The sequence below is a fragment of the Stigmatopora argus genome, chromosome 16 (assembly GCF_051989625.1).
Source record: "Stigmatopora argus isolate UIUO_Sarg chromosome 16, RoL_Sarg_1.0, whole genome shotgun sequence".
Taxonomy (NCBI): domain Eukaryota; kingdom Metazoa; phylum Chordata; class Actinopteri; order Syngnathiformes; family Syngnathidae; genus Stigmatopora; species Stigmatopora argus.
The window spans coordinates 1,528,992-1,556,737 of NC_135402.1; the positions used below are offsets into that span (position 1 = coordinate 1,528,992).

Sequence of the window (27,746 nt, forward strand, 5' to 3'; positions counted from 1 at the left end):
CTGGCTTTTTGTTTTTGTTTGTTTGTTTATGCTTAAGTCAAGTATAACATGGTATAGTATGGTATGGTATGGTATGTATGGTATGTATGGTATGTATGGTATGTATGGTAGGTATGGTATGGTATGGTATGGTATAGTAAAGTATGGTATGGTATAGTAAAGTATGGTATAGTATAGTATAGTACAGTACAGTACAGTATAGTATACCATAGTATAGTATACTATAGTATAGTATACTATAGTATAGTATACTATATTATAGTATACTATAGTATAGTACAGTATAGTACAGTATAGTATAGTACAGTATGGTATAGTATATTATGGGTCAGTATAATATAGTACAGTACAGTATAGTTTAGTATAGTACAGTACATGGCATGGTATGGTATAATATAGTATAGTATCGTATCGTAAAGAATAAGAATTTGTATAGTACAGTATAGAATAAGAATGAGTATAGAATAACAATTAATATAGCATAGAATGAGAATAGTATAGTATACAATGATATAGTATAGTACCAAAAAATGAACATGTCATTAACACAGGAATAAAATATTTTTTATCTGTTGAGTTATAGCTATTTGTACACTACCACTTTAATTGGAATTCAATCTTAAAGTTCTTGGTACTTCATCAAATAATAATCTCATGTTAGTGAGCGCAAAGAGTTCATAGGCAAGTGTCTATTTGCATTTAGATCTTGGACATGAACTTGTTTCACTTAACGCTTCCATTTTATATAAAGATAGAATTATTTCTGTGTCCGCAACCGCCTGTTCCTTTAAAAGCAAGCAGCCCACGCCTCCAAAAAGCGGCTTGTTCCGGCTTGCATCTTTTTTTTCTCCTCAGCACATCCAAGTTAGTGAGTGGCCAGGAGCCGCTCGGTGGCGTTCATCCTTCGGCGGACGGAGCCAACGCAACGCGCGCCTGGCGAGACCGCCTGCGATGCGCCGCGGCTGGCCGAGGGAGGGAGGAGTAGTCTCCATCCGCGGCCCAGCCGCCCCTCCCAGGCCAAGATCGGCCGCCCCGGGGGGGCGTTCGGTGGACCACCTGACCCCAAAGGGGGCTCTTCTCAGCTCGAGGAAGGCAACTCCAATGGTTATTTGGGCTAAAATGTCAGCACGTTTGGGCAAGAGGTAAGTGACATGGGCAGATTTGAACATCATCACACCCACACTCTCTTGCATTTTGACTTGGTTGGATGATGCCGGATGTTTGGTGTGAAATGAGTTGGCGACCATCTCGGCATGAAATGGTTGCAACTGGTGCTGATGAGAGGAAGAGGAAGATGATGAGGAGGAGGAGGAGGCAGCTGTTGCGTGGATGTTGTTTGCCTTCATTTGCTCATCCAAACAGGACTTGGCAACTTTTTTTTTCTTCATCACAACGTCCAGCGCAGAAATAGGAAACATCTATCCATCCATTTGTTCTCGAGGCTGTTCTTATCAGAGTACATCTATCTGACCTCAAGTAAGAGACAAACGCCATTGAAAATCTTTTTTTAAATATCCCATCAGATTGATATGCATCCACTTTAAATATATAAAAAAAGAAACAGAAACAAGTGGCCCAGCATGTGAGTTTAAAACTCATCCTGACTTTAAAAGTGTTTTCGCAGGGAAATATTTTCAATTTATACTAAACTGATGACAGTATTTCCGCTTTGAATGATTTGATGTAATCCATAATTTAGATATGTTGTCAACCGCTCTTAAAAAAAAAAACAAGCCAATTTAACAAAGTACAATAAGTAATACATGAGTTAAATAGTACATATCAGCGAAATATTTTCAAATTATACTAAACTGATGACAGTATTTACGCTTTGAATGATTTGATTTAATCCATAATTCAGATATGTTGTCAACCAATCTTAAAAAAAAAAAAAAGCTAATTTAACAAAGTACAATAAATCATACATATGAGTTAAATAGTACATATTCAATCAAAAACCTTTATTCAAAAGCTTTTGATTGATATTAAGGACATTCCGATCCTGATTTTTTTTGACTTCCGATTCTTCTCAACATATGTTTTGCCGCGACCAATCCGAAGCCTGCATTTTAGACTATTAAAAATAATGCAAAATCTAATACTATAACCAACAAACGGCAATTCACATTGTTCGTATTAAAGTCCAAAAGGACACAACAAGGATCTGCTACTGTCATTAGTTTCCAAATCGAACCCCTAACCCAAACCCTATAGAGACATCACATGCTGGATCCAATTTTAGTGAAGTACAGTTATTCGTTTGTGTAGTTTTTGCTATGTTAGGGAAGTGTCTAAGTAAGATGAGACGCCAAGCAGGATGTAACAGTTGTTCAAAGCGGGAACAGGTGGCTGTCGTGTCCAGTTCCCCTCCAGTGGCTTTGCTCCACCCCCAAATTCTCAAGCCACGATCTTATTCGCGAACACGCGGTGCAGAACACCATGAAACTCCTCCACGGACGGAGGGCTTTGGTTATGGCGCTTAAATTTGGGTGCCTCGTGGAAGGAAAGATGTCGCCGTTTGGGTCGAAGGTGCGTAAATAGGCCGCATTCTAACAAAATGTCAGATTTTTCAGGGAACGTGGAAGAATGATGAATTTTTGAGATTTCAATGATGGAGGCGTGTTTTGTAAATACAGGTTATAACCAATAATCATAAGCGCTTGATTTGAGATTTCATTTTTTTCAGATATAATAGGATGCCAAAATTAATTCTGTTACCATGAGGAAGAATAGAAAATGTATAAATGTATCATAAAAAAAGAGAAGATGAAAGCTATGGACCTTTGAAGTGCTTTTAAAGATGTAAAAAATGCAATGTTTTAATTCAAAGTAACATATCATTAACACAGTAGAAATACTTATACTTGTGTAAAAAAATGTTAATCCATTTTGCACCGCAACAAAATAACTTGGGTCATTGCACACAAAGTAGTTTCTTGTTAACCTGTGGTTAAATATTTCACCAGGCTCGTCTTTGCTAGAATAATTTAAAAAAAAAAGACTTTTAACTCCAATACTTCCAAATCCTCGGCCTTTCGTATGCACAAACCGTCTTAAAATCTGACAAGATCCTCCTTTATGGCCCAGAAATGAACAACGCAATACTTTTTCATGATTAATCCATTCCAAGTTTGGGAGATAAATATATAATAATTTGCACAGCCATTAAAAAAAAGAAAGATCAAACACAAAGGTCACTTTGTGTCCCCCCCAAAATGAAGTCATAAACCAGAAATGTGCTTAATCCACTTCTCTTTGAAGCTTTAATACACTAATAATATTAATACTAATATAATTATACTTGCATAATGACAATAAAAGCAATTTAATTCAATAGAATGAGATTTAAAGATTCACACATCAATAAGTAGTCATAAAAAAATTTACACAAGAAAAATGAGGTAAAAAAAGGGGTTAGCAAGATAAAAATGAGCATTGCTAAAACTGAAGTAAAAGTCCAAGAACCCTCCTAATTAATATGCAATTGACAGTTTATGACATTTTCCCTATTGTGCATTGACAGTACTTAATTGAGTCTAGATCAGGGGATCGATGTCTCGTCCTTGAAACTAAAAGCAGAATTCTGGTCCCTCAAGGCTTTCCCGCGGCTGAGATGCGGCGTTCCCCACCCTGATCCGGAATGCCGGTGCAGGCCGCCCAGTGGACGGACTTCCTGTCCTGTCCCATCTGCTACCAGCAATTCAACGGCGGCGCCCAGCGGCCCGTCAGCCTGGGCTGCTCGCACACCGTGTGCCTGGCGTGCCTGCACAAGCTGCACCGCAAGGCCTGCCCCTTCGATCAGACGCCCATCGCCACCGAAATCGACTCGCTGCCCGTAAACGGCGCCCTGCTGCAGCTTGTTGGAGTCCAGGTGGATGAAAACACACTTGACGTCGATCATATCTGTCAATCGTTGCTTCCAAAAAAGTGGATGAATGATCAATAAATATGTTTTTCTTTTTAGATTCCAGATGTTCAGCCTGTAAGCCTGACCAGTTTGACGGATGTCGGACACTACGAGGCCTGCAAGGCGTGTGTGGAAGAACTGGCTCTTTACTTAAAACCGATTAGCGCCACAAAAGGTAGGATTATGGCTTCAATTTATATGTATTATTTAGGCAAGTGGGAAAAAAATGATTTGATTTTGGGGAGATGTACTGGATTTCCTGGACTATAAGTGACCCTTTTTGTTTATTATAGTAGTTTGACTGATTTTTTTTTCTTTCCGATTTTGGGATCCTGAAAATGGCAGTATTTGCAAAAATGTAAACCCAATTGACTTATATAATGAGAGGGGCGGGGCATAATGCAAAAGGGAAAAGCAAAAAGAAAAACTAACAGTTAACAGAGTTACACTATTTAACCTGTTGTTCTCCATTTGACTATTATGACTTCATCAATTTTTTTGTTCCAGGTTTCTGATCCAGTAAAAAATGTGCTCTCCCAAAAACTCCAGTGCGGCTATTTTTTCCCCTTTTCATTCTGTACTATTCTTAGGCTAGTGCCACTTATCTTCCCAAAAAAATACTGTATGTATTGTTTATATTTATATTTTCAGCAGAGGATGCAATTTTTGGTGGTTTTATACCCCGTGTTGTAATGTATCAGATGTTTACGTCATTCCTCTGTAAACTTTAGAGGCAATTTGTCAATTTCTCCACAATCCCACTTCGCTTGAGTCACCACAAATCTGTCCAATCCCCTCCCAGGTGTGGCGCCGTCCAGTCCGAGCGCGCTCAGTCGACCCATGCAGAGGAAGCTGGTGACGTTAGTCAACTGTCAACTGGTGGAAGAAGAGGGCCGAGTGCGGGCCGTTCGGGCGGGTCGTTCGCTTGGCGAGCGAACGGTCACCGAGCTCATCCTCCAGCATCAGAATCCCCAGCAGCTGTCCGCCAACCTCTGGGCCGCGGTCAGGGCGCGTGGCTGTCAATTCCTGGGTCCTGGTAAGGCCAAATTAATGCCAAATAAATCTTATGTGGGCCGGAATGGCCCAAAATGTTCACTTAGTTGCATCCACAGCCAGTTGAAGTGAATTGGACACATTTTTGGGTCATTAAAAGTCTCTTCCGGTACGTTTTGGATCATTTCCTATTGATTTTGAGGGACTCTCTTCTTCGTTTACTGATTTTGGGACATTTCCAGGTGACTTGCTGTTGGTTCTGGGGCATTTTAGGGTTTCTTATTAACGCACTGGGAGTGGAAATGAGCGCCAATGTCGCAAAACTGCAAAAGATTGGGGTTCACTTCGTACTTTGACTTTTGTAAGCACGCTGGTGTCTGGTGATGATTACTCATAGGGCAGATTCTGATTGAGAATTCTTTCTCTCATAATGATATCAGAATGAGTATAAATGTCTGATGGCACCCAGTGGGAGAAAATGACTTGGGCGTCCTTCATGGTATGTCGAATTTCCTCAACGTGAATGCGTAACTATTCCCCGTCAGCCATGCAGGAGGACGCCCTGAAGCTGGTCCTGTTGGCCCTGGAGGATGGTTCGGCTCTGTCCAGGAAGGTGCTGGTGCTCTTTGTGGTGCAGAAGTTGGAGGGACGCTTCCCTCAGGCCTCCAAAACCAGCATAGGCCACGTGGTCCAGCTCCTCTACAGAGCCTCCTGCTTTAAGGTGCACTTTAACTTTTTGAAAAGATTCAAAAAGATACCACATTGTTTTTTAATAGCGCTGAAGAACTCTTTATTTTTCATTAAGTCGACTTATTGGATTCGTTTCATGAGTTTTGTACTTTATTTGACTTTTCCATGGAAAAAAATGACCTATTGACTCATCGCATTATATTTCCCAACTTTGGGTGGATTTCCGTCTTAAAAATTCCATGTAAAAATCACGACACTTGTGACACACTAAAAATGAGGGTTAAAATGGGGGTATCTGTAATTAATAAGAGTATACTGATGCGTTATCTGGTAGCAAGCCTGTCATGACCTGAAAAGATCAAAATTCTAGGACCCCTGTAGATCCAAATGTTAAGTTCACTCAACTAATACACGGACCCCCTGTAGATCCAAAAGGTAAATTAAGGTAACTAATACGCGGACCCCCTGTAGATCCAAAAGTTAAGTTCACTCAACTAATACACAGACCCCCTGTTGATCCAAAAGGTAAATTAAGGTAACTAATACGTGGACCCCCTGTAGATCCAAAAGTTATGTTAAGCTAACTCACAGACGGACCTTTTGTAGATCCAAAAGGAACTCATACTCGGACCCCTGTGGAGCTACACATGTATTTCTATGCCTGTTACCAACGGATCCACATTGCTTCTAGGGCACAAATGCCAACTATTTTGAGGGACGTAGCCGCCATCTATATTTAGTCAACGGGGGCGCCAGAGCAAAGACGCGACGGGATGACCGACGATGCTGAACTCGGTGGAGTCTTGTGATGATCTCTGATGATGATTACTCATAGGGTTAGCATCTGAGAAAGGGACACTCCCTTTTCCTGATCTTATTTTAAGTATCTGAAGATTCATCACTGCCTAATAAGATATATTTTCAAAGTTTTTCTTGGTTGAAATAGGAAATACGTTCCAATTTCAGCCATAGCTTTCTCACTATTTATTTGAACTTTTAAAGCAGCCATGATTTAGTTTAAAAATGGATCCTAGATTGACTAAACGATAGAATATTCCAGAGTAGAGCTACTAATAATGAGTAAGTCCACTTGTTGGGTCATCCAGGTCACCAAGCGGGACGAAGACTCCTCCTTGATGCAGCTGAAGGAGGAGTTTCGCTCGTACGAGGCTCTCCGCAGAGAACACGACGCCCAGATCGTGCACATCGCCATGGAAGCCGGCCTCCGCATCTCGCCCGAGCAGTGGTCTTCTTTGCTTTACGGGGACCTTCTCCACAAGTCACATATGCAGTCCATCATCGACAAGGTCCCGTACTCTCTTGCAAATCTCCTTTTCCTCCATCAAACACCATCTTAGAAAAATGTTTTTAAACTCACAATGTTCTCTTGAAACAATATTTTTTTGTCTTTTTAAAAGGGTCGCAACTCACGGTTTTGGTGACGATGCGATCCGTTAGCGATTCTTTTGGAAGACAAAGTCTGTCAAGAATTAATTTGACTGATTCAATATGATATTCTGTACATAATTAACACAATCGGTGAGATTTCACTCAACAGCAGAAGGAAATGAAAAGCTATTCCAGACATTTTCATGAAAACAAAGTTTCTGTTTTATGAAACGGCGCATCTACAAAATGACTTGGTTCATCAATATTTTGCCTTCCGATCGATTTGATTGGATTGTTGCTTTTATCGTACGATATTTCGGTCCAGATCGAGCTTTCATTACATTTCTTGCTTTACATTTTTAATGTGGAAGCTGCACAATATTACATTGACTTACAATAGTGTTAATATTATAATTTCATCAATACTTCTACTATGCCAGTGTATTCAAAAGTTCTTAGTATGGCGGTACAAAGTATTTTTTAAGGCGGGGCTTAAGGTAAAACCACTGGTTAATGTTTTACTTGACGTAATGACATTGATAATGAACTTGTTTGGCAAAGCCTGCTCTTTAATGCGAATATATTGTTTGTAAAAGACAGGAATGAACATTTCTTTCCGTTTAGTTGCAGTCCACGGAGTCGTTTGCAAAGAGCGTCCAGGAGCTGACCATCGTTCTGCAGAGGACAAGCGACCCCGCCAACCTCACCGGCCTCCGAGCTGACCTTGAGCTGTTGGCCAACATAGATCACAATACAGGTCTGGTAGCGCCTCAAAGGGTTTAAGTCAGGGTGGTTTAGAGCCTAGTAGCGTTAGCTCAAGATGATTGATTTGAATGCTAGATGATGGAGCACCGCCCTGGGAGGAGTTGGAAAATGTGATGCTGGCCGTCAAGTCGGTGGTTCGCGGCCTCGTGGAATTCGTCCAAAACTTTAGCAAGAAGAACAACGAGAGTCCACAGGTAGTCCTCGTATCCGTGTGTGATTTCGGCTAAATCAGGAGCCAATCTGTTGGTGCCGTCTGCAGCCTCAAGTCAACAGCAAGTACAAGACCAGCATGTGCCGAGATCTTCGTCAGCAGGGAGGTTGTCCGAGAGGGGGCAACTGCACATTTGCTCATACCCAGGATGAACTTGAAAAGTATGTATCGTGTACGGATGACCTTTTTTTTTATTTAGGCTGATTTCATCAGGTATGGCCAGAACAAAAAACACCTACCGCATTTTCTCGCATATTAACCATGTCTGCGTATAAGCCTAACCCTTAACATTGGGTACTCGGACGTTTCGTCGAAAGACGTTTGGTCCCCGGACGTTTGGTCGACCGGACGTTTGGTAGAACGGATATTTGGTAGAACGGACGTTTGGTCGCCGGGTTGTTAATGTTGAAACCAGCTCTCAAAATTATAATCATGAGAGAGAGAGAGAGTTTAATATCTAAATATCTAATATCAAAATATCAACAGTAAACTCTCTGTCATAATTTGACAGCAAGCGAACCCGGCGACCAAACATCCGTTCTACCAAACGTCTGTTCTACCAAACGTCCATTCTACCAAACGTCCGGTCGACCAAACGTCCGGTCGACCAAACGTCCGGTCGACCAAACGTCCGGGGACCAAACGTCTTTCGACGAAACGTCCGGTCACGTTAACATTGCCTTAAAATCGTAGAATTTTACAATTTCTCTTGTATAAGACTCGTATCAGAATCAGGATTTTTTTTCTGGGTGTCCCGGAAAGACCAAGATTATGTTCACCAAATAAACCGTGCTGTGTGTAATTTTATTTTACAGATTTCGTCTGAGGAACAAAAAGTGTGCAAGTGCTAGCCATGCATTGCCCTCACCCGCGGGGGAAACCTTGAGTATGGAGGACGATAACTGTACCGAGGGATCCGCAGGAGTTGAAAAAGACACCCTGACCGAAGGAAGTCCACGTCCACAACTGCTCTCAAAAGGGCCGAACGGCAACGAACGCATCCAGAGAAGTTTGCCCAGTGAATCTGACTCCAACGGGCTGAGTGGTCCCAGTCTAACCTTGCTGGGCCCTGCTGAACAGTAAGCCTATTTGCAATTTAATAGGAAGAAATGTAAATTCAATGTGTGCTTAGTGTGCTTTTCCACTTAAACTGCAAAGATAATGTTAAATCCAAATAGCACATTTGCCCATTTTCTATCATCACTGAAATTCGGTCTCAAATTGCCCAAATTTTCTCCATTTAGCAAAATGGTGCCATATAACCACTCTGATACATTTACTACAGAACTTTGATGGATTTTACGATTTTGATCATACCATCTTGGTACCACACAATTTCTAACTGCATTATAACATGAAATGACATTAAAAAAGAGTAGAAAAATGATTTTCCATGATTTTCCAGGTATGGAAGTGCACCCAAGATGTTATTTTGTGTATTTGTCTTTTCTGAATATTTTAATCTAAGGCTGCTTTCTCTTTAAGGACGCGCGTTTCTCCGCCCAGATCTCCCGCGAGATCACTGTCGTCCCCCTTGACCGCCGCGGGCCGGGCGACTGACGACGGCGGGGGGCCACATTACAAATACGGTGCCGCCTTCATGTTGCGAGCGCCTCATCCTTCAGGGGCGTCGGAGCTTTTCTACCCGGAGCAACAATCTGCGTACGAGTCGGGCCATTACCACCCAAACTGTGAGTGGCATTTGTTCAGATATTGTCTGTTCCTAAAACAATTTAAAAAAATGATCGGACTATGCTAGAGTAAGGCCTTTCAATTTATATACAGTCGTAACTCTACTTACGAAATTAATTGGTTCCAGAGCTTTTTTCGTAACTTGAATATTTCGTAAGTAGAGCAGTACTTTATATGGAAATTCCGTAATTGGTTCCGGAACTTTTTTTGTAACTTGAATATTTCGGAAGTAGAGCAGTACTTTATATGGAAATTCTGTAATTAGTTCCAGAACTTATTTCCTAGCTTGAATATTTGGTAAGTAGAGCAGTACTTTATATGGCAATTCTGTAATTCGTTCTAGAACTTTTTTCATAACTTGAATATTTCGTAAGTAGACCAGTACTTTATATGGAAATTCTATAATTTGTTCCAGAACTTCTTTCCTAACTTGAATTTTTGGTAAGTAGAGCAGTACTTTATATGGAAATTCCGTAATTCGTTCCATCGGCATTCATAAGTAGAGATACAACTGTCTATAGGAGTGTACTTTTGTAATATACTGTGTCGTTAAATTCAGCTGCAGATATCTTTTTAGCATCCATACAATTGCAATATGAAAATTCCAGCCATATTTTGATGAGCACGACCTCCATTTTTCACCTCTCGGCAGGTTCCTACTATTCACCTACTCTCCATTCTCCTCACAAAGCCTGCATGGCTCGGTTCCTCAGATCTTCTAACGTCCCAGAATCCCACCTGCCGCCTCCCTCCTTTCCCAGCGAGCCTCAAATATCACCTCACCCGCACGCGTCCTCCCCCACGGGATATCCCCCTCATCTGCCGAAGGAGCGCATGGGACCCTCCGTCTACCACCACCATCACCACCACCCAGGGCAGCCACAGTACGCCCCCCTGGCCAGCGCCCATGGGGTCTACTCACCTCTCTACGACACCAGAAGAGTGTGGAGGCCTCAGGTTGGCTGGTATATATTCATCATAGTTCCTTTAATGGACGTTGAGAAGAACATTTGCTTGTTTCCATGGCAGCTGTACCATCGAGAAGATGCCAGGAGTAACTCGTTGCCTCCAGAAGTGCTGCATTCCTCAGTCTATCAGCCTCCGCTCAGGGAGAGATTCAACTCTCTCGACAGCAACTTTTGCTCCGGGTCCGAATACCGCGTAGCGCTGCACAGGGTAAGCCTGACGTTAGAATGAAATGGAAGTTTTTTTTTCTGTTTTCTTCAATCAAATGCCACTGCATATCAAAACAATAAGTGCACTAAAGCACACTATAAGTTGAAGACTGTGCATAAATCCACACTTAATGAACTGGCAATGATGCAAAAAAAATTCAATCAAATTAAGAAGTATATCAGGCTGAAAGATTGATAAAAACTGGTCCATGGTGCATAGCTACCAAGTTTAAAGGCCATCTGTTCCCCTCTAATGCAGTCAAAGTTAGTGTCTACAAGAAGAACAAAAACAACTACTAGTTGAGTGGCGACTTGATTGGCTGCCTTTCACACTCTCCAATTTCAACTACAACTCAATCCCAAAATTTTGAGAAACAATTCTCAACAATTTGCTGAACATTAACTCATGGTTGTTGTAAGTACATATTTTAGTGGACTCTAATATATGAACGTTACCTTTAATTCATTGAGATGAATTTGTCAAAAATGATCAAATATCCCAATACGAAAGACTATACATTTTGAATACACTGTTTGAAATATAACATACAATCAATGTTCCCTCTTAGCTGCGCGCATGCACAATTGCGCACTACTCTCGTCTTCTCTGCGCACAGCAAATCATATGGAGCGCACAAAATAAAATCCCCAATTTTTTTTATTATTATTATTTTTTAGCTGAGGCCAACGCGCGAACCACTCATCTGCCGGGCCGTCCATTCATAGATATTAATCATTACATTTTATTATTACTAAATCATTTATGTGTAGTAGACATCCACCTGCTTATGGCAGGTGTGATACTGGTGTGTGCCCATAGCAAGCAATGATGATGTTGCTGACTCAGTGTGCTCAGGGAGGTTTTCTTTCTGCCCAGACAAACAAAAAATTAGAGGGAACATTGCATACAATATATTTGAAGTACAATGGAGTAATTTAACCTGCACTGCGAGTGCTTCCAGCATACCGAAATTTAATTTCATACTCCAGTTTCCATTCCATTTCCTCAAGTAAGTCTTCTTCCACCCACAAATATCACTTCTTAACTACCTTCACTGCCAGCCTTCCAGCCCCGAACCTCCTCTGCATGTTGTCCATCCTCCTACTTGTACCTCCAAAAATACTTCCTTCCATATTCTCATAGTCTTACCGCACAAGCCCGTACATATCATTTTAATTGAAATGCATTGTTAAAAGCAAGGTGTAAAATGGGAAATTCTAAAGCCTACCAGATCCTGTGAATGTATAATAGATAAGTCTGAAACGCACAAATGTGGCCACGCATTCATTTTTTAATGATAGTGATGTAAGATCTGGTGTTCATGTACTTTTTTTTCTTGAAGCCTTAGTTTTTTTCTTCTTCTTTTCTCAGGATTACAGCCGCGTTCCACTGGCTTGCAACGACTTGTTCCGACGCAAGCAAGAGCAGTGGGCACATCACGACCACCATTACCTCCACCACCATCCCCATCGCAACACCAGCAGGCCTTCCCAAGGATCTGCCGTCTTTAACCTCAATTTCAGAGCGGAGGTATGCAGAAAATTCATGAAATGAAGAAGAGTTACTCGTGGAGTTCACCTCCAATTTGCTTAATCGAATTCCCCCGTTCCTGGACTTTGTGCTCGGCCTGCGACGAATGCTGTGTGAGTGGGAGACGGTTGCTTAGCGACTGTGGACCATCATATCATGACTCATCTGTGGGGTGCGTGGGTGCGTGTGTGAGAGAAGAAAAAAAACATCGTTTGGACTTGAACGAGCTGTGACTTTGGAATTTTGATGCTTTTTAAACCGGGAGAGAAAGTTTTTTGCCAAAGAGGACGCGTTAGTTGTGCTTCGATGCTAATGGAGAAAGAACAAAATAAGACAAGAGAGTTGTGTGTTATTTTTTTAAATAAATTTTCCAGTTACTTTTATACATTTCTCATACCAGAATTGAATTTTTCTCTTTGCATGCTCTCCCCGGGCTTGCGTGGGTTTTCTCCGGGTACTCCGGTTTCCTCCCACATCCCAAAACATATGTAAGCTAGCTGGTTGACCACTTGAAATTGTCAATTGCTATGAATAATTGGTTTTATGATTGGCTGGCAACCGTGACCGGACGTTTCGTCGAAAGACGTTTGGTCCCTGGACATTTGGTCCCCGGACGTTTGGTCGACCGGACGTTTGGTAGAACGGACGTTTGGTCGACCGGACGTTTGGTAGAACGGACGTTTTGTAGAACGGATTCGCATGCAATTGATAGATTTTAACATTGGGTGAATAGGGATTTAATGACTATTTAACATTGAGTGAATAGGGTTAGGGTTACCAAAATGAAAGTCTCGTGACTCAAACCTTGGGACTCACGAACCCGGCGACCAAACGTCCGTTCTACCAAACGTCCGGTTGACCAAACGTCCGGGGACCAAACGTATTTTGACGAAGCGTCCGAGTACCGTCTGGCAACCAATTCGGGGTGTGCCCAAAGTTGGCTGGGATAGACTCCAGCACCCCCCTCACATGAAATAACTGAAAAAAAAGATGCATCCTTAATAAAAAAAGCACGATAAAGGATCACTAAGAAGGGATACTGACCTATTACCAATTCCTTCTGACTGGTCAGCAGTCAATCACATAGTGATAGACGGGCAGTCATCGGACAGCCATTCAGGTCGTCATTACCATTCTTTTGTCTCTTACAGCACGTGGACAGCAATGCCGGCCAGTGTGTGGGTTGCCAGCTGAGAGGCGAGGAGACCCTGGCGCACTTCTCGCCGTGGTCTTGCGGCCCCACCGTGGCCCCTTGCCTCAGCCCCTTTGAGTCCGAACCCCCCACGCAATCGACAGCCCACGTGGAGCAACCCGTGAGTTTCTCCTTTCATCAAGTCTGTCCCGGGACACCATACATACGAATGTAGGCACATTATATTGAAATGCAAATGTGTCTTCAGCACGCAAAAGACAATATGTGGCGCCCTCACATAGACTAAGCAATGGTTCTCAATTGGGTAGGAGTCGGATGGATGTAGCGGTAGCGCTAGCGGCAGCACAAAGCACTGGCTACACTCCTTAGAGCGCAACAGGCGACTGAAAGAAGACGACCCCATCATTCCCTTCGGCGAGGGGCCCATCATCTCCAAGTGGGGGGCCATATCCCGGGCGTCCCGCTCGGGATACTACACCACCGATCCTATCCAAGCCGCCGCCTGCCAGGGGGGTGCCGGAACTACACCTATTGACTATAGAGGTACAATAAGTCCAATACTATACATATGACCTGCTTAATGCTGGCTGCAGTTGTTAAAAAAATGAATTGTCTTTATTAAAAACAACTCTGGACTAATTCTGATACCTGTAACTTTATATTTTTCCCAGATTGCACCAGCCATTTGGATCGCAGCGAGTACAGGTGGAACTCAAGAGGATCGGACTCTTCCAGCCACTCCAGTTTCATCGAGAGGTGCAATTAACCTGTAGCACATTTTCTGTGTTATTTCCTTGCAGATTTGTTTTTAAACGTTTATCTACGTATTACGCTTCAATAGTCCATTCCACTAAAGCATTTAACTCAAAGATATCTTTGTTATTTTGTTGCCACTTGGGCTTTCTAGTGAGCCCTTTTGTCAACATTCATCTAGTGAGAAAATGACAAGTGATCAACAAAGCCATCAGGAATGTGAAGAACCGGAACCATCAAGTTCAGAGCGAGACATTGAGCTGGAGTTGTCCGCTTTGGACTTGGAGGACTCGGACCCACGGGACATCAAATCTCAGGTAGTGCCTGACAAATGACTTTCAAACATTGTACACAATATATTTGTGTTAAAATATAGAAATGGAAATCATATATTTGGAGCTGGAGTCATGATCAGCATGAAATGTATCAAATGACTACATTAGATTAGATAACTTTATTCATCCCGTATTCGGGAAATTTCACTGTCACAGTAGCAAGAGGGTGAGAATACAGACACAGAAAAAGACATTACATATACATACATATACATACACATAGATGCACATGTTGATGTACGGTTGGTCTTAACATTCAGCCATTTGTTTTCTTAAAGAGCCTGACAGCTGATGGGAGGAAGGATCTGCGGAAGCGCCCCTTCCTGCAATGAGGGTGCAGCAGTCTATTGCTGAAAGAGCTTTGGAGGGATTCCACAAACTCATGCACGGGGTGGGAGGTACTGTTCATTTTCCACGATGGACATCATCTTGGCCAGCATCCTCCTTTCTCCCAATTCCTCCACAGAGTCCAAAGGACAGTCCAGCATGGTTAGTAACGCATTAGCATCTCATTTTCTGATCCGCATTATCCTCACTAGGGTCACGGGGGGTGCTGGAGCCCATCCCAGTTGACGTAGGGCAAGAGGCAGGGGACACCCTAAACTTTATTTCTGATATTTTGACATCATTTTGATTTTCTTTGGGACATTCAATGTTTTTCTTGTGATATTAACATCTCATACTTGGAAAATGTTTAAAATTATATATATATATATATATATATATATATATATATATATATATATATATATATATATATATATATATATATATATATATATATGGGAAAGTAAAAGTATATAAAAACTATACCTATTTTTGCACTCCTTTGTATGGTAAAATCATGGTGATTTTACTTACATAACAAAAAGTGATTATTTATCTTTTTTTTTCTTCAACTTTTCCTTTTCTGCTTCTTTCCTCCTTTTCCAATCCACCTTTAAACTCCCAGAAAGTCGCTGTCTCCCGTGGGCTTGGCGTCCGGCGGTCTGGCCGTGGGAAAGCTGGCACCGGAACGCTACTACTAATGCTAATCAACATGATAATATTTTACAATTTGCATATTGTACTTCCAAAGTCAAGCATAATTAGTTTCAGGTTTCCAAGGTGATATTTTGGATGGGCTTGTCATTGAATTTAAATGATCTTACCAGTGTCTTTGCAATAACGGAAATGGATTATTCCGTATGCGTAAACTAGGAAATGTCTATTTTTGTTTTTTTGAACTGGAGTGTGACAGCAATCTTCAAAAAGTGTGAATGTTTAACATATTTTCACCTGTTCCTGCAGATCTTCAATATCTTTACGGATAATTTAAGGCGCATGGGTGGCCATGTTAAAATCAGCTCTCTTCTTAACATGAGTGTAAAAAATTGCAAAGACACCGCCATTGTGCTCACATCATTATGTAAGTAAACACATGAAAAAAACATCAAAGATGCCTTGTAGTTAATAATCTGATTGGTTTAGATAACCAATGACATAATGAAACACATTAGTTAACTTTATCCCAGCGCACAACAAACGTCCCCTTTATGCTATAACTAAAATTTGTTTGTTTTTAAATGCTGAAAAATGATAACTGTGTCATGTGATGCTGCCACAGCTGTCATGAGATGTTATGAACAATGGCCCTTTTAAAAAATATATATATATATATATATATCTTTTTTTTCTATGAGTAATCATTGCTGGAAGTGACATCAGAAAACATCTCATTGAAATATCAACTAAATTAAAGTTTTATTTTGGTCTTTTGCAGGATGGGTGGGGTCCTCACTGTTGACAATATCCACCCTGCAGAAATATGAATCCCATACCTGTCAACTTATGTTTTTCCCGTCTTTTGTAGGTTTTTGATCATTTCAAATTGTGGACGGCGTACAACAACTTTTGTACAGGTTTTTTTAAGTACAATTTTAGCCATTTTGGCTCTAATCTGGGTCGTCATCGTCGACTGCTAATATTGTCATGCTTTAATCATGATATGCGCGTCAGTCACTTCCGGCCTTTTCACTATATAAATATAGCATGTCAGCAAGCAATGTACCCAGACAGTCAATCTTGAATTTAGTGCATACTGATTGGGCACCCCGTCCATTTTGGAGGAAATTTTAGACTTTTAAGTGCGCCCTATGTGAGTAAATATGTGCCGCGTTGCATTTGTACATTTTTTTAAATCGTTTAATAAGGGGAGCAATGGGCCAAGGTTGCCAGGTATGAAATCCCATTTCAAAGTCACTTAAAAAAAGCCCTAAAAAACAGTGAGCCTGCATGCACGGGTTCTTGTGTTCCATTCTCCTCTGTTTAGTGGATTTCTGCATTTTGTGCACCGCTAACTTCTGTGAAGTTGTTTGTCTGAGGATGCGATATCAGAAACGCAGTCACCATGTGCCGATTCGCTCGTTGTGTCTTAAATATTTGCCGGTCGGACGATCTGCTTTTGTCAGTAACATGCCGCCAACCTTATCGGTCGTATTCTTTTATTGAATGTTTGAAAAGTTTGAAATGAATGACTATTTTGTACATTTTTTATGTCTTTAAAGTTCAGCTCTGTGAGCCACTATTGTGCTATATATGTTTACAACACTTTTGACGTCATCAAAGTGTCCTGTTGCAAATACTAACCAATTTTATTGAGTCATTTATTCAATAATTTGCCATATGAGGGAAGAATTGAAGAATTGCGTTGCTCAACTATTCAATTCACAAAGTACAGTGAGTCCTTATTTAGTGGTCATTTTTTGGACAGTTATTAAATCAACAACCTATTTTCTCATTATTATTGAACGCTATTACTCGGCATGATAGTTGAATACAAATCATGATGACCGGAATGAGGACATTAATACAATATAATTGAAAAATATAGACTTTAAATGTTAAAATTTATTTTTTTAAAGTTGTTATTCTGTGTGGAGGCCACTATTGGTTAAAGTACTATTATTTATTCAATAGATTTTGTTGCAGTTCTCAGTGTCAGTACAGACTTTGTTGTTTTCGGCCATATTTTATTTCAAACTTGACTGTAGAGGCTAAATATGGTCGTCTTCTAGTTTCTTTCAAAGAGTCTTGGGTTCTCTGATGTAGGCTAATTGGACTGCGTTACTTCTTCCCGCTTTCACTTGCAGTCCAAAGCGTGCACTTTCTTTGAAACCCCCTCCGGCACCCCCCATTCATTCTTTGTCATGCATGCCGTATGCCGAATTCGGCCTTTTGTGATGGGGAGACTCGTATCAATGTAGTTGTGATACAACATGCATGCAACTTGGCGTACAATTACATGATCATTATTATTATTATTATTGGTTGTGGTGATTCTATTCTTCGTTTGGATTCTCTTAACTCTTGCTATTATTCGGGAAGCCTATTTGTTGAATGTGGAAGAGAAAAAAAACGGATGTTTTCCTCTTATTCATGTCTGTATTAGACAAATCTGTGGTTTGATTACAACTTTTGAACAGATGGTACGCATCCGTCATTTGATGGATTTATAGGCTTCGGTAGATGACCCGATTATATTTGGTTCAATATTTAACTCATAGGGACAAGTGTGTATTGTTTCACGAGGAAGAGAATGAAAAAAATCCTTTGATGGAACATGTCCCCTCTTTAAAATAATACAGTTATGTATTCAATTTATTTCCTTGGAAATGTCACCTTGTGAAAGGTTTACCTTTTACAATGCATTAAGGCTTGGCCGGACTATGTGTTGAGAATGGATTTAAAAGTGTCTACGGTTATTGTGTTAGTGTGTGTGTGTGTGGGTTTCTTGCATAACACAGTGATGTTAAGCAACAAAGTGCTTTTGTGTCACACTTGGAGGAAAGATTATGGATGCATGCAACAGTAAAGCAAAAATAAACTTCTTAATAAGTTTCTCATTTTTCCATGCTTGGATGTTTAGATAGCATCACAATTCAAAACCTGGTTCACCTTCTAAAATAAGTGAATCTGACTCAAACTGATTTGAGGTTTTGTTATTTGAATGTATAATCAGTTATATATTAAGAAGAGGTTCTATGTTTACAACGTAAGCATCTATATTGCTCATCACTGCAATTATTCATGTTGTTGACTACTTATTATGATGACTACTTTTTAATTTATTATTTATTTATGTATTATTGATTATTTATTATTATTTGTTGTCATGTGTGCACTGTATGATGAAGGTGTTAATCTCATTATACTTGTATAATGACAATAAAAAGCATTCAATTGAATTTAATTAGAATTCTTGTCTTGGGTTGCCATGTTTGAGTCATGATTTGAAATCCAGTTTAAATTTTGTAGGATTTCTTAGGTTTTTGCTACTGTTTTCCCCCTTTGGAACAGAAACTAATAAGTGGGTGATTAAATCACCTTTACCTAATGAAATCAGATTATTTTTATCTACTTTTTTCCCCTAAATCGCATTTTTTATGGAGGAAGAGCATCACAACCTTAGGCCGTAATAGAGTAAGCGCATGCGCAGATGCCGTGACAGCCGCTTGCTTTACTTTGCTTCGGGCTTGTGTTTACAGCTCGCCCGGATGCTGCTTGGCTTCCGACAAATTCGGCCAACCACTATGTTGCGCCGAACCGCCTACCAGAACCTTTAATCGGGGCGATCGCAAAGGTAAGGCCATTTAAACGCGCATATGTTGACCGATCCCCACTTGCGATAACACAGCACTTCATCTGCGGCAACTGTGAGTGTAGCAGGCTAGCTGACAGCCCGATTTAGTACTGAGTGGTGGCCTGTATTCGGGCTTTCCCCCCCTCCCCTGGCCGCATACGTGCTCGTGCGTCCACGACACCTCCGCGTGGGAATCCAAATAAAGTGTTTAGAGCAGATCGGTGAACTTTACGTTGAAATCAACGAGGTTAGATCATCGATCTGTGGATGCTAACCAGCAAGCTAACTATTGCGTTCAGCGTCCGATCAAGTCATCAGGTGGATTTAATCAAAATCTAATTGCACACATGAGAACAAAAGTTGGCGTTTGGAATACGTTTAGGATGCGGCAGTGTTTGCGTGCGTCATTTTAGCGTGGCAGGTGTGGATTAAGTGGGGGCCAGGAGCTAATTAATGGGCGCTCATAAAGCGTGACGTCTATAAAACAGTAATGCATGAAGTCGCATGGCCTTTTTGTTTGTTTTGGTAGCATTGTGAAATCATAATAAATCTGCCTGTCATTTTTTGCAGAGCTTTCATTGCGGAACTTGTTTTGCGTCTCTTACTGTGACAAAGAGGAGATGGTGTCGAATTTAATTGTAGTTCTAGCTGGGATTATTATTTTACATTGGGTCAGTGAATGCATCACAATGGATTTCTGGTCCATAATTGCGTTTTGATGGATATGCAGACGCTTTTGCAAAAACAAAAAATAAAAAAACACTAATGCAAATCACAAATGTTGTGCAAAAAAAGAATAACCACGTTACAAACATCCAATTGTGTAAATTTGTCATTTATTCATCTTCCACATCCTTGTACGGGTTGCCAGAGCCTATCCCAGTTGCCTTAATATAATCATTAAATACCATTTTTTCCCTTTTTCAGGTGATTTTGCACATCATCTCCCACCGCTTATTCCACATTGGTGTGTTCCATTCATGAGCAAAGCGGCAGAGGGTCGGAGCGACAGCCATGGAAGACAAGGGCTTGGTGGGCAAGATTAGCGTGTCCTCCGATTCGGTGTCCACTCTCAACAGCGAGGACTTTGTCCTCGTGTCACGGCTGGGAGACGAGACCCCCTCGTCCACGAATAATGGGAGCGATGACGAAAAGACGGGATTGAAGGTAAGAACGGCGACGCTCAGGTATGGAGGGACCGCGATTGAGTCTTTTTCTTTCATTTTGAAGATGAAAATTGGACTTTTAAATTGCTTATCGACAAATTGCGGGTTGATTGGTAATCATTAAGATCAAATGTTACTGCGGAAGAAGTGAGTTATGAAGAATTGGGAAAAATCTGTAATGTGTGTCATTTATTTACTAAACTAAGAGGTTGAATTAAGAACTTTTGATAATGTTGCCTTTTTTAACATTTCCAACTTTTTTTCACATTGGCTTTACACACCATTTACTCATTTAGTTTTTAACCTCTTACGTGAGCCAACTCTTTTTATTTTCACTTTTTTGTTTTGTCTCTTGATATAAAAAAAAACATGACATGCTTTTATAATAATGTCTCATAACCAACCTTTTTTTTAGCACAGTAATTTATTCTAAAATTGTTTGCAGTATACCATTGTTATTATCAATACTTAGCAATCAATTATTGGTGATTTTTCTTGGAGAAGCAAATGTAAACCTGAGTACAGTTTTGGCTGTCATTTGCCTGCAAATATATCAATATTTGACAGAAAATGACCATCTTCCTCCTATTTTTTTCCTTAAAATTTACAACAAAGACAACCTTTCAAATTTAAAAACAGTCCAAAAAAGTATTATTGATTTTAGCAATTAAAAACAATTAATAGTGTCCTCAATTATAGCAACCCGCTGAAATCCTTTAAAAAATGTGGAAATCGGTAAAGTAAAAGTAAAATGAGAGGTGTTGAGTCATTGTTTAAATTCACACAATCATCATTTAATGTCCAAACGTTTCCATCTTGCCATCTTCCCATTGCTGCCATTTTGCTGTAAGCCACCATTAGAACGAGTCAGGCTAATTGCTGGCCTGGATTGGAGGAGGGGTACTCAATTTTCACCCGATTATCCGGGCCCGTATGCCGCTTTTGTAAAGTTTTGACCCAGAATCCACTCATAGTATATTCAAGTTTTATTTATCAAATTGCAGAAATTATTTGAGGCATATTTCCATCTATATATACATATATTCAGTTTCCTTTAAAGACCCTGAGACTGTAGGAACTTGTAGTCAAGTAGTGCAGCAAAAGTGACTTTATTTGATAATCTTGGTATTACATAAAAAGAAGAGGATGATGGGGAAATGTGTTTTTTTAGCATGTTAGCAACTGTCAGTGTGTCTTGTCATGTTTTGACGTCATTTACAGCTTAGGAGTTTGTGTTGTGTCATTGAATGAGGGAGGACTTTTAGAAGGATGTACTGAATGAAGCCAGCATGCACATTTTGTTTGTGATCCCTAGAGATTCAATCAAGTGACTTCATTTTTCTTCCTTTCCCTTATTTATTTTTTTTTACCCACTAGAGCAGGGGTGCTTTTTGTTCCAACCCATCCAGCACAGAAACTTGAACCATCGGGGGTTGTGCTGAAAACAAGAAGCACCTGAGTGCAATCCACTGATTGCACTTGTAGGACACCCAGATTGGTGAAAAGGTGTCCTCTTTATGGCTTGGAATGAAATCCCGCACCCAAAGTGGAATAGTTTGCCCAACTCTGCACGAGTCATTTTGTCTGGAACAAATTGGACTGCATTTTTTTTTTGCTAATCACATTTCCACTTGACCACTTTTAACCTTCCACTGAAGTGTTTATAGCTGTATACCAGAAGATGGCGCCATCAGTGAATGGACTTTGTGCAAATGCTGATTTGACCAGAGACTAGTTTGACACATTCAGGAGTATTTATTTAACAGTGTATTCATTAGGGATTGGATTAAGTAGGAGGAAAAAAAGTATTACCGTATTTTCTCACATATATATGCCATATTCGTCGCTCAAAAATGATGACTGAATCAAGGGTATGGCTTATATGCGCACAAATTCGACTTAACATGCACGAAATGCGATAATGCAAGGGTGTCAGACTCGGGTTGGTTCGCGGGCCCCTTTAACGTCAACTTGATTTCACGTGGGCCGGACCATTTTAGATCTATTTAGATTTTTTTAATAAATGGATTAAAATCCCTGAATATTGAGTTTTTGATAGCTCTAAAACAATGTTTATTTTAGTTTTTTTTATATATATTTAAAGGCAAAATGGTCAATCGTCGTTCACAGCAGCTCAGTGGGAATCACCTCATTCGCTTGTTCATCCCGATCACAATTTAGTTCTCGCCAGCGACTGCCCATCCCCCGTCAGTTAGTGTTAGTGTGTCTAAACTTGTTGTTTGTTATGCAGGTGATTTCAGAGGAAGGGGTCAGCTTTAAGGTCAGTCTCTTTGCTCTTTCATTCTTTGCTTCCCTCGTTCTTCTCTCCCTGTCTTGTGACCCCGTGGTGACTGTCCGTCCGTCTTTTGTGCTGGGCTAGCTGTCGAGTGACCCCGCCCACCCCCCTAGTGGCGGCTTTGCTTTCGTTTTCGTGGAGGCCGCATTCGACATTGCACAGGCTTTATTCGCTTCACGTATAAATTAAATGTCCAAAAGTCCCTCAAAACAAGCCAAAACCCCCCCAAAACCTGAGTAGTATACGACAATGTTGTGTTTTAATTGAGACGCTGGAATTGTGACCTAATCGCGATAATGTTATGTTGCCATTGGAGTTAAAACATGGTTATGATGATACTTTTATGCGGATGTGATATTTTGTCCATTTTACATGTTTGGAAACCTCATATCGTTAAGTGTTTACTATCAAGTATTGCTATGTACTCCATTTATTTGATGGAGTCTTGTTCAATCAGAACACTACACATGTGAGCGCTTCAGTGTCACGTAGATGAAACGACCGGGACGAATATAAGTATGAAAGGCAATCTTTTTATTGTTAATTAATATCACCAACCATTAGTGTAAGTGAGAAATCACACTCTTATCGCTTCGACATCCAACAGCCACCAACTCTGTTTCTATGCGCGCTCACCTCTTTTTAATATGAATATAATTCTCTCTAGGTTTCTCTCACGTCTAAATGGCCAGAAACGTATTTTACACATAACCTTGATCAAATAAAATACGTGTATGTATATTGTGCCAGGTTTGACCTATTGCGGCAGATCTTGGCACCTAATAACCGCGATAAATGAGGTATTACTGTAATTTCCAGGTGGAAAAACATGAGGTATAGCAGGAAGTGAATTTATTTGACAAAAATTGGATTTTTATGCAAATAATTTGAGAATCTCAACCGCTACGTCCACCATACATGTCGTAACTTCTCCAGGTATCAATATTTCTCTGCAAATCTCTAGCATGAAAACAATAAAATCCATTTTTTTTGCGCAACTTACACACTTACTAACCTACTCATTTTTTTTTTGCCAAAAAGCTTCACTTGATGCAAGAGGTATATTATATTTAAATCAAACGTCTCACGTTGCTGTTGTATTGTTGCTACGCGAGGATTGCTTTATTGATTTCAGAATTTTGTTTTGGGATATTAATATCCTCGTGGCCTTAAATGTGTCGTTTAATGTCGCATATTGACAAAGCATGATGTGTGTGTGTGTGTGTGTGTATCAGATTGTGGGAAATGGCAGTGAACAGCAACTCCAAAGAGAGCTAGAGGACGTCCTGATGGACCCGTCTTTGCCCGACGTCAGGGCGGGACCGCCCACGGGCACCGAGAACTCCGGCCTCCCGCGTCCCGTAACGTCACCTGTAGCAACGCCCACGGACCCCCAGTGCGCGCCGTCACCCAGGGTGGACATGGTACTTCCAGTTCAGACGGCTCAAGAGAGTGAGCTGAATGAGCGATCGTACCGCGGTGAGTTTTAGCTCAATTCCGTGCTTTATTTTTTTAAATGCCTCGTAAATAACTGTGGGCAAATGATTAAAATATTGAAAATGTTCTTAAGACACTGTCCTCATTTGAGGACAGACTGTAATATTTTTCTTACTTGATGTCAAGGTGTTTCCCCATTTTATGCAAATGTTCGGAAATGCTGGCCCGCCACATCATTTTGTGTGGCCCGGGAAAGTGAAAGTAAATCATGAGTGCCGACTTTCTGTTTTTGGATCAAATTAAAATGAAGAGTTCAGATGTATATCAAATTTCCTGATTTTTCCCCCTTTGAAATCAATAATTGTCATTTTTTAATCCATTTTTTTCTGTGTTTTTAGTTCAAAAATCATTTTGTAAAATCTAAAAATACATTAAAAAAAACTAAAATAAACATTGTTTTAGATCTATAAAAAACTGAATATTCAGGGCTTTTAATCCGGTTCTTTTAGTCAATTTATAAAAAAAATCTAAATATTATATCTAAAATGGTCCGGCCCACGTGAAATCAAGTTGACGTTAAAGCGGCCCGCGAACCAACCCGAGTCTGACACCCCTGCTCTACGCATTGAAATGTTAACATGATCAGTTTCCTTTTCCACAGGAGACGACTCGTCATCGGACGGCAGTCCCGGTAGTCCCATCCCGGATGAGGACAGTGTGGTATTCAGCCAGCTGACGTATCTCGGCTGCGCCTCGGTCAACGCCCCCCGCAGTGAAGTGGAGGCCCTCCGTATGATGAGCATCCTCAGGGGCCAGTGCCAGGTACCCTTGGACGTCACCCTGTCCGTGCCAGGCGTCTCCGAAGGCACCGTCAGGTAACAAGATTGGATTGGACGGTCGTTTTAGGCCGTGGAACTGGCAGTTTAGTATTGGTCAATTGAATTGAATTGAATGCTTTTATTGTCATTATACAAGTATAATGAGATTTAAAGCTTTCACTATGTAGCATACAAATAACAACAACAAACAGACAAATAGACTGCTGAGGACTTTTTACAACACTGGTGGCATCTACAGTGTTTTATTAAGTGGTCTGGTATATATTTCAGCAACATGCTTATTTATTCATGTATTTATTAATTTATCAACTTATTTACTACCTATCTATTTATGTCTAAAATGTCTTTCCTATTTCTGCATCCTCACCCTCTTGCTACTGTGACAATGAAATTTCCCGAATACGGGATGAATAAAGTTATCCAATCCAATCCAAATAAATAATAAATAAGAAATAAATACATAAGTAAATCAGCAGAGCGGAGCAACCCTTTTCTGTCTTGAAGTCCAGGATGAGTTTTATGGGTTTGGAGAGGTTTAGTGCCAAGTTGGTGGACTCAACAACAAACAAACAAACACATAGATAATCAATATATAGTAATGATAAATAAATAATCAATGAATAGTAATAGATAAGTAAGTGGTCAAAATAATAAATAGGTTGTTTAAGTAGTAGTCAACATGGGTAAGTGGTACAAAATGACTAAAATGGCTAGCAATAAGTCTTGATTAGGTCCTAGGTGCAGAAATCGAGTTGAGTATGGTGACAGCTCTTAGGAAGAAACTGTCCTTGAGTCTGTTTGTCTTGGCTGTTATGGCTCGGTAGCGCCTTCCAGAGGGCAGCAGGTTGAAGCGATGGAAGTCGGGATGCACTGGGAACAGTCCAACCTGATATAACACAACACACTGTGCTGCAGTAAAATACTAAAACGCACTAAAACAATTTTCCAGCTAGAATGACCAAGCGTCCCACGTCGTGGCAGTTGTTTGTAGCAAGGCTTTGTTTGGACAGATTTTCACATTTTGCGTCACTCTTTATGTTGATTGAGCCTCGGGTTCTTTTTTCACAGGCTTTTGGATCCCAACAACAGTACGGAGATTGCCAACTATCCCATCTATAAGATTATGTTCTGCGTGCGAGGGCATGACGGCACGCCAGAGAGCGACTGCTTCGCCTTCACGGAAAGCCACTACAACGCCGAGATCTTCAGGATCCATGTCTTTCGCTGCCAAATCCAAGAGGCGGTAAGTCATTTATTCAGAGCAATATTTTTCCCCCTTGATTTTTACAATACTTTTTTTCTGCGTTAACCACAAAAAACTGTTCTTTAGTCATTTGTTTCGCGCTGAAACATCAATAGTTTTTGTGAATTATGATGCCGGAGCTCACGAGGAGGCTTGTGAACGTCATTGTTTTTGGTAAAAAAGTGCATCCTTGCCAGAGCAAGGTCACATAATAGATCAAAGAAATGTTTATCCCAGGAATAGCTCGCCTCTGACACGTGGTCACGCATCAACATTTTGCCACAACGTGTTTTCGGGCTTAGTTTTGCCGCGATTCTCGTTTGCAGCCCCAAAACAAATATTTTGATCTAAACTGCAGATCATCTAAGACTAATATTGATCATTTTGTCAGCATGAATGTGTTCTTCTGATTAAGACAAGAGTAAACGATGTGTTTTGTCGACAATATTAAAGCTTTCTAAATACATAAACTGAAGAAAACTACAACATATTCTCTTCAAATTGCAGTCTCTCCATACGAACAGTATTAGTGGGTTTTGTCGACCTGTTTTTGGATCGCTGAGACCCCCGTAGCATGTCCCACAGGGGCTACATCCGTGTTAGGAAGATTTTATGTCATGCTCTCTGGGTTGTGGAGCAGATATCTCGCACCAAAATACCAAGAAAAGCCTGGAGAAGAATGTGATAGGGAGGTTTGTCACCTCTCGTATAGTTTAACTGAAGCAGGGGGGAAGAAACAACCCGGTTAAGAGCCCCCGGTGCAAATTGAAATTTTTGTCACGCAAAGACTCGCATAAAACTTAAAAGGTCAGCTTGGTATTTTAGCATGTAGGAGATAAAATTAGCATTCTGAGGTTCAATGTTTGTATTCCAGCTTGTCTTTTGTGGGATTTTTTTTTTTAAAGATAAAAAAAAATCAAGTTAAGGTTCATCTTTGGTGATTTGCTTCATTAAATAAATTTAGAAATTGATTTTTCGGACTATATATATTGCAGCAGTTAAATGAGAACTACAGGCTACCTGTTAACACAATCGTTTTTCAGATAACTATAGCCTCAAGAAAACGAGGAAAAAAAATATGAGTTGCACTTGAGTATTAGTCAAAAACGATGAAAAAAGCATGAATTTTTGGTGGCTGTTTTGATTGAGGTGAAACTGCTTTTTATTTGACATTGTATTGCATACAGTATTCGCCTGGTCATCTTTGCAGGTGAGCAGGATTCTGTACAGCTTTGCCACGGCGTTTCGGCGCTCTGCTAAGAAGTCGGCGGCGGCGTCTCAGCACCCTGCGCCACTCACGCCTGACAGTGACTTGTTTACCTTCACTGTCAGCCTTGAAATCAAGGAGGATGATGGGAAAGGCACTTTCAGGTAAAAAAATAAGGATGCAGAATCAGTTATCAGTTATGGACTCTTAATAAACACTCCAAAGATGGATTAAAATTATGACATAAAGACGTCTTAATTCTTGTATTGGGTTCAAATGTGGCCCACATTTTAAATTGTCATCTGTGATTCAACTAAGCCTGAAAATACTACACATGCATATA

General features: G+C 40.5%; 2 protein-coding genes across 4 annotated transcripts in view; both read left to right on the forward strand.

Annotated features, from left to right (window-relative positions):
- The first annotated feature begins 337 nt into the window (after window positions 1-337).
- rc3h2 (ring finger and CCCH-type domains 2) lies at window positions 338-18,820 on the forward strand. The gene is made up of 20 exons (XM_077622298.1): window positions 338-1,476; window positions 3,597-3,871; window positions 3,965-4,082; window positions 4,710-4,943; window positions 5,446-5,621; window positions 6,697-6,897; window positions 7,604-7,736; window positions 7,820-7,938; window positions 8,004-8,116; window positions 8,771-9,034; window positions 9,441-9,646; window positions 10,300-10,604; window positions 10,677-10,823; window positions 12,195-12,353; window positions 13,505-13,666; window positions 13,815-14,049; window positions 14,178-14,262; window positions 14,441-14,576; window positions 14,873-15,083; window positions 15,547-18,820. The coding sequence occupies exons 2-19, from the start codon at window positions 3,641-3,643 to the stop codon at window positions 14,924-14,926; spliced, it is 3,078 nt and encodes a 1,025-aa protein (XP_077478424.1). The 5' UTR covers window positions 338-1,476; window positions 3,597-3,640; the 3' UTR covers window positions 14,927-15,083; window positions 15,547-18,820.
- Window positions 18,821-19,063: 243 nt separating this feature from the next.
- Window positions 19,064-27,746, forward strand: part of rabgap1 (RAB GTPase activating protein 1) — a 50,449-nt gene continuing 41,766 nt past the window's right edge. The window contains exons 1-8 of one of the 3 annotated variants that reach the window (XM_077622295.1): window positions 19,064-19,215; window positions 20,143-20,382; window positions 22,633-22,662; window positions 23,719-23,736; window positions 23,913-24,156; window positions 24,776-24,989; window positions 26,022-26,196; window positions 27,407-27,567. In XM_077622295.1, the coding sequence (XP_077478421.1) occupies window positions 20,230-20,382; window positions 22,633-22,662; window positions 23,719-23,736; window positions 23,913-24,156; window positions 24,776-24,989; window positions 26,022-26,196; window positions 27,407-27,567 (995 nt within the window). In that variant the 5' untranslated portion in view covers window positions 19,064-19,215; window positions 20,143-20,229. The remainder of the gene's footprint in view (window positions 19,216-20,142; window positions 20,383-22,632; window positions 22,663-23,718; window positions 23,737-23,912; window positions 24,157-24,775; window positions 24,990-26,021; window positions 26,197-27,406; window positions 27,568-27,746) is intronic. The other 2 variants (XM_077622296.1, XM_077622297.1) reach the window with 2 other exon arrangements.

Bases quoted from the DNA above. Each gene is read 5' to 3' on its own strand.
- rc3h2 (XM_077622298.1), top strand. From the start codon at position 3,641: ATGCCGGTGCAGGCCGCCCAGTGGACGGACTTCCTGTCCTGTCCCATC. The intron at 13,667-13,814 runs GTGAGTTTCTCC...TCAATTGGGTAG, and splicing joins CAGCCCACGTGGAGCAACCC to GAGTCGGATGGATGTAGCGG. The intron at 14,577-14,872 runs GTAGTGCCTGAC...GTTTTCTTAAAG, and splicing joins CACGGGACATCAAATCTCAG to AGCCTGACAGCTGATGGGAG.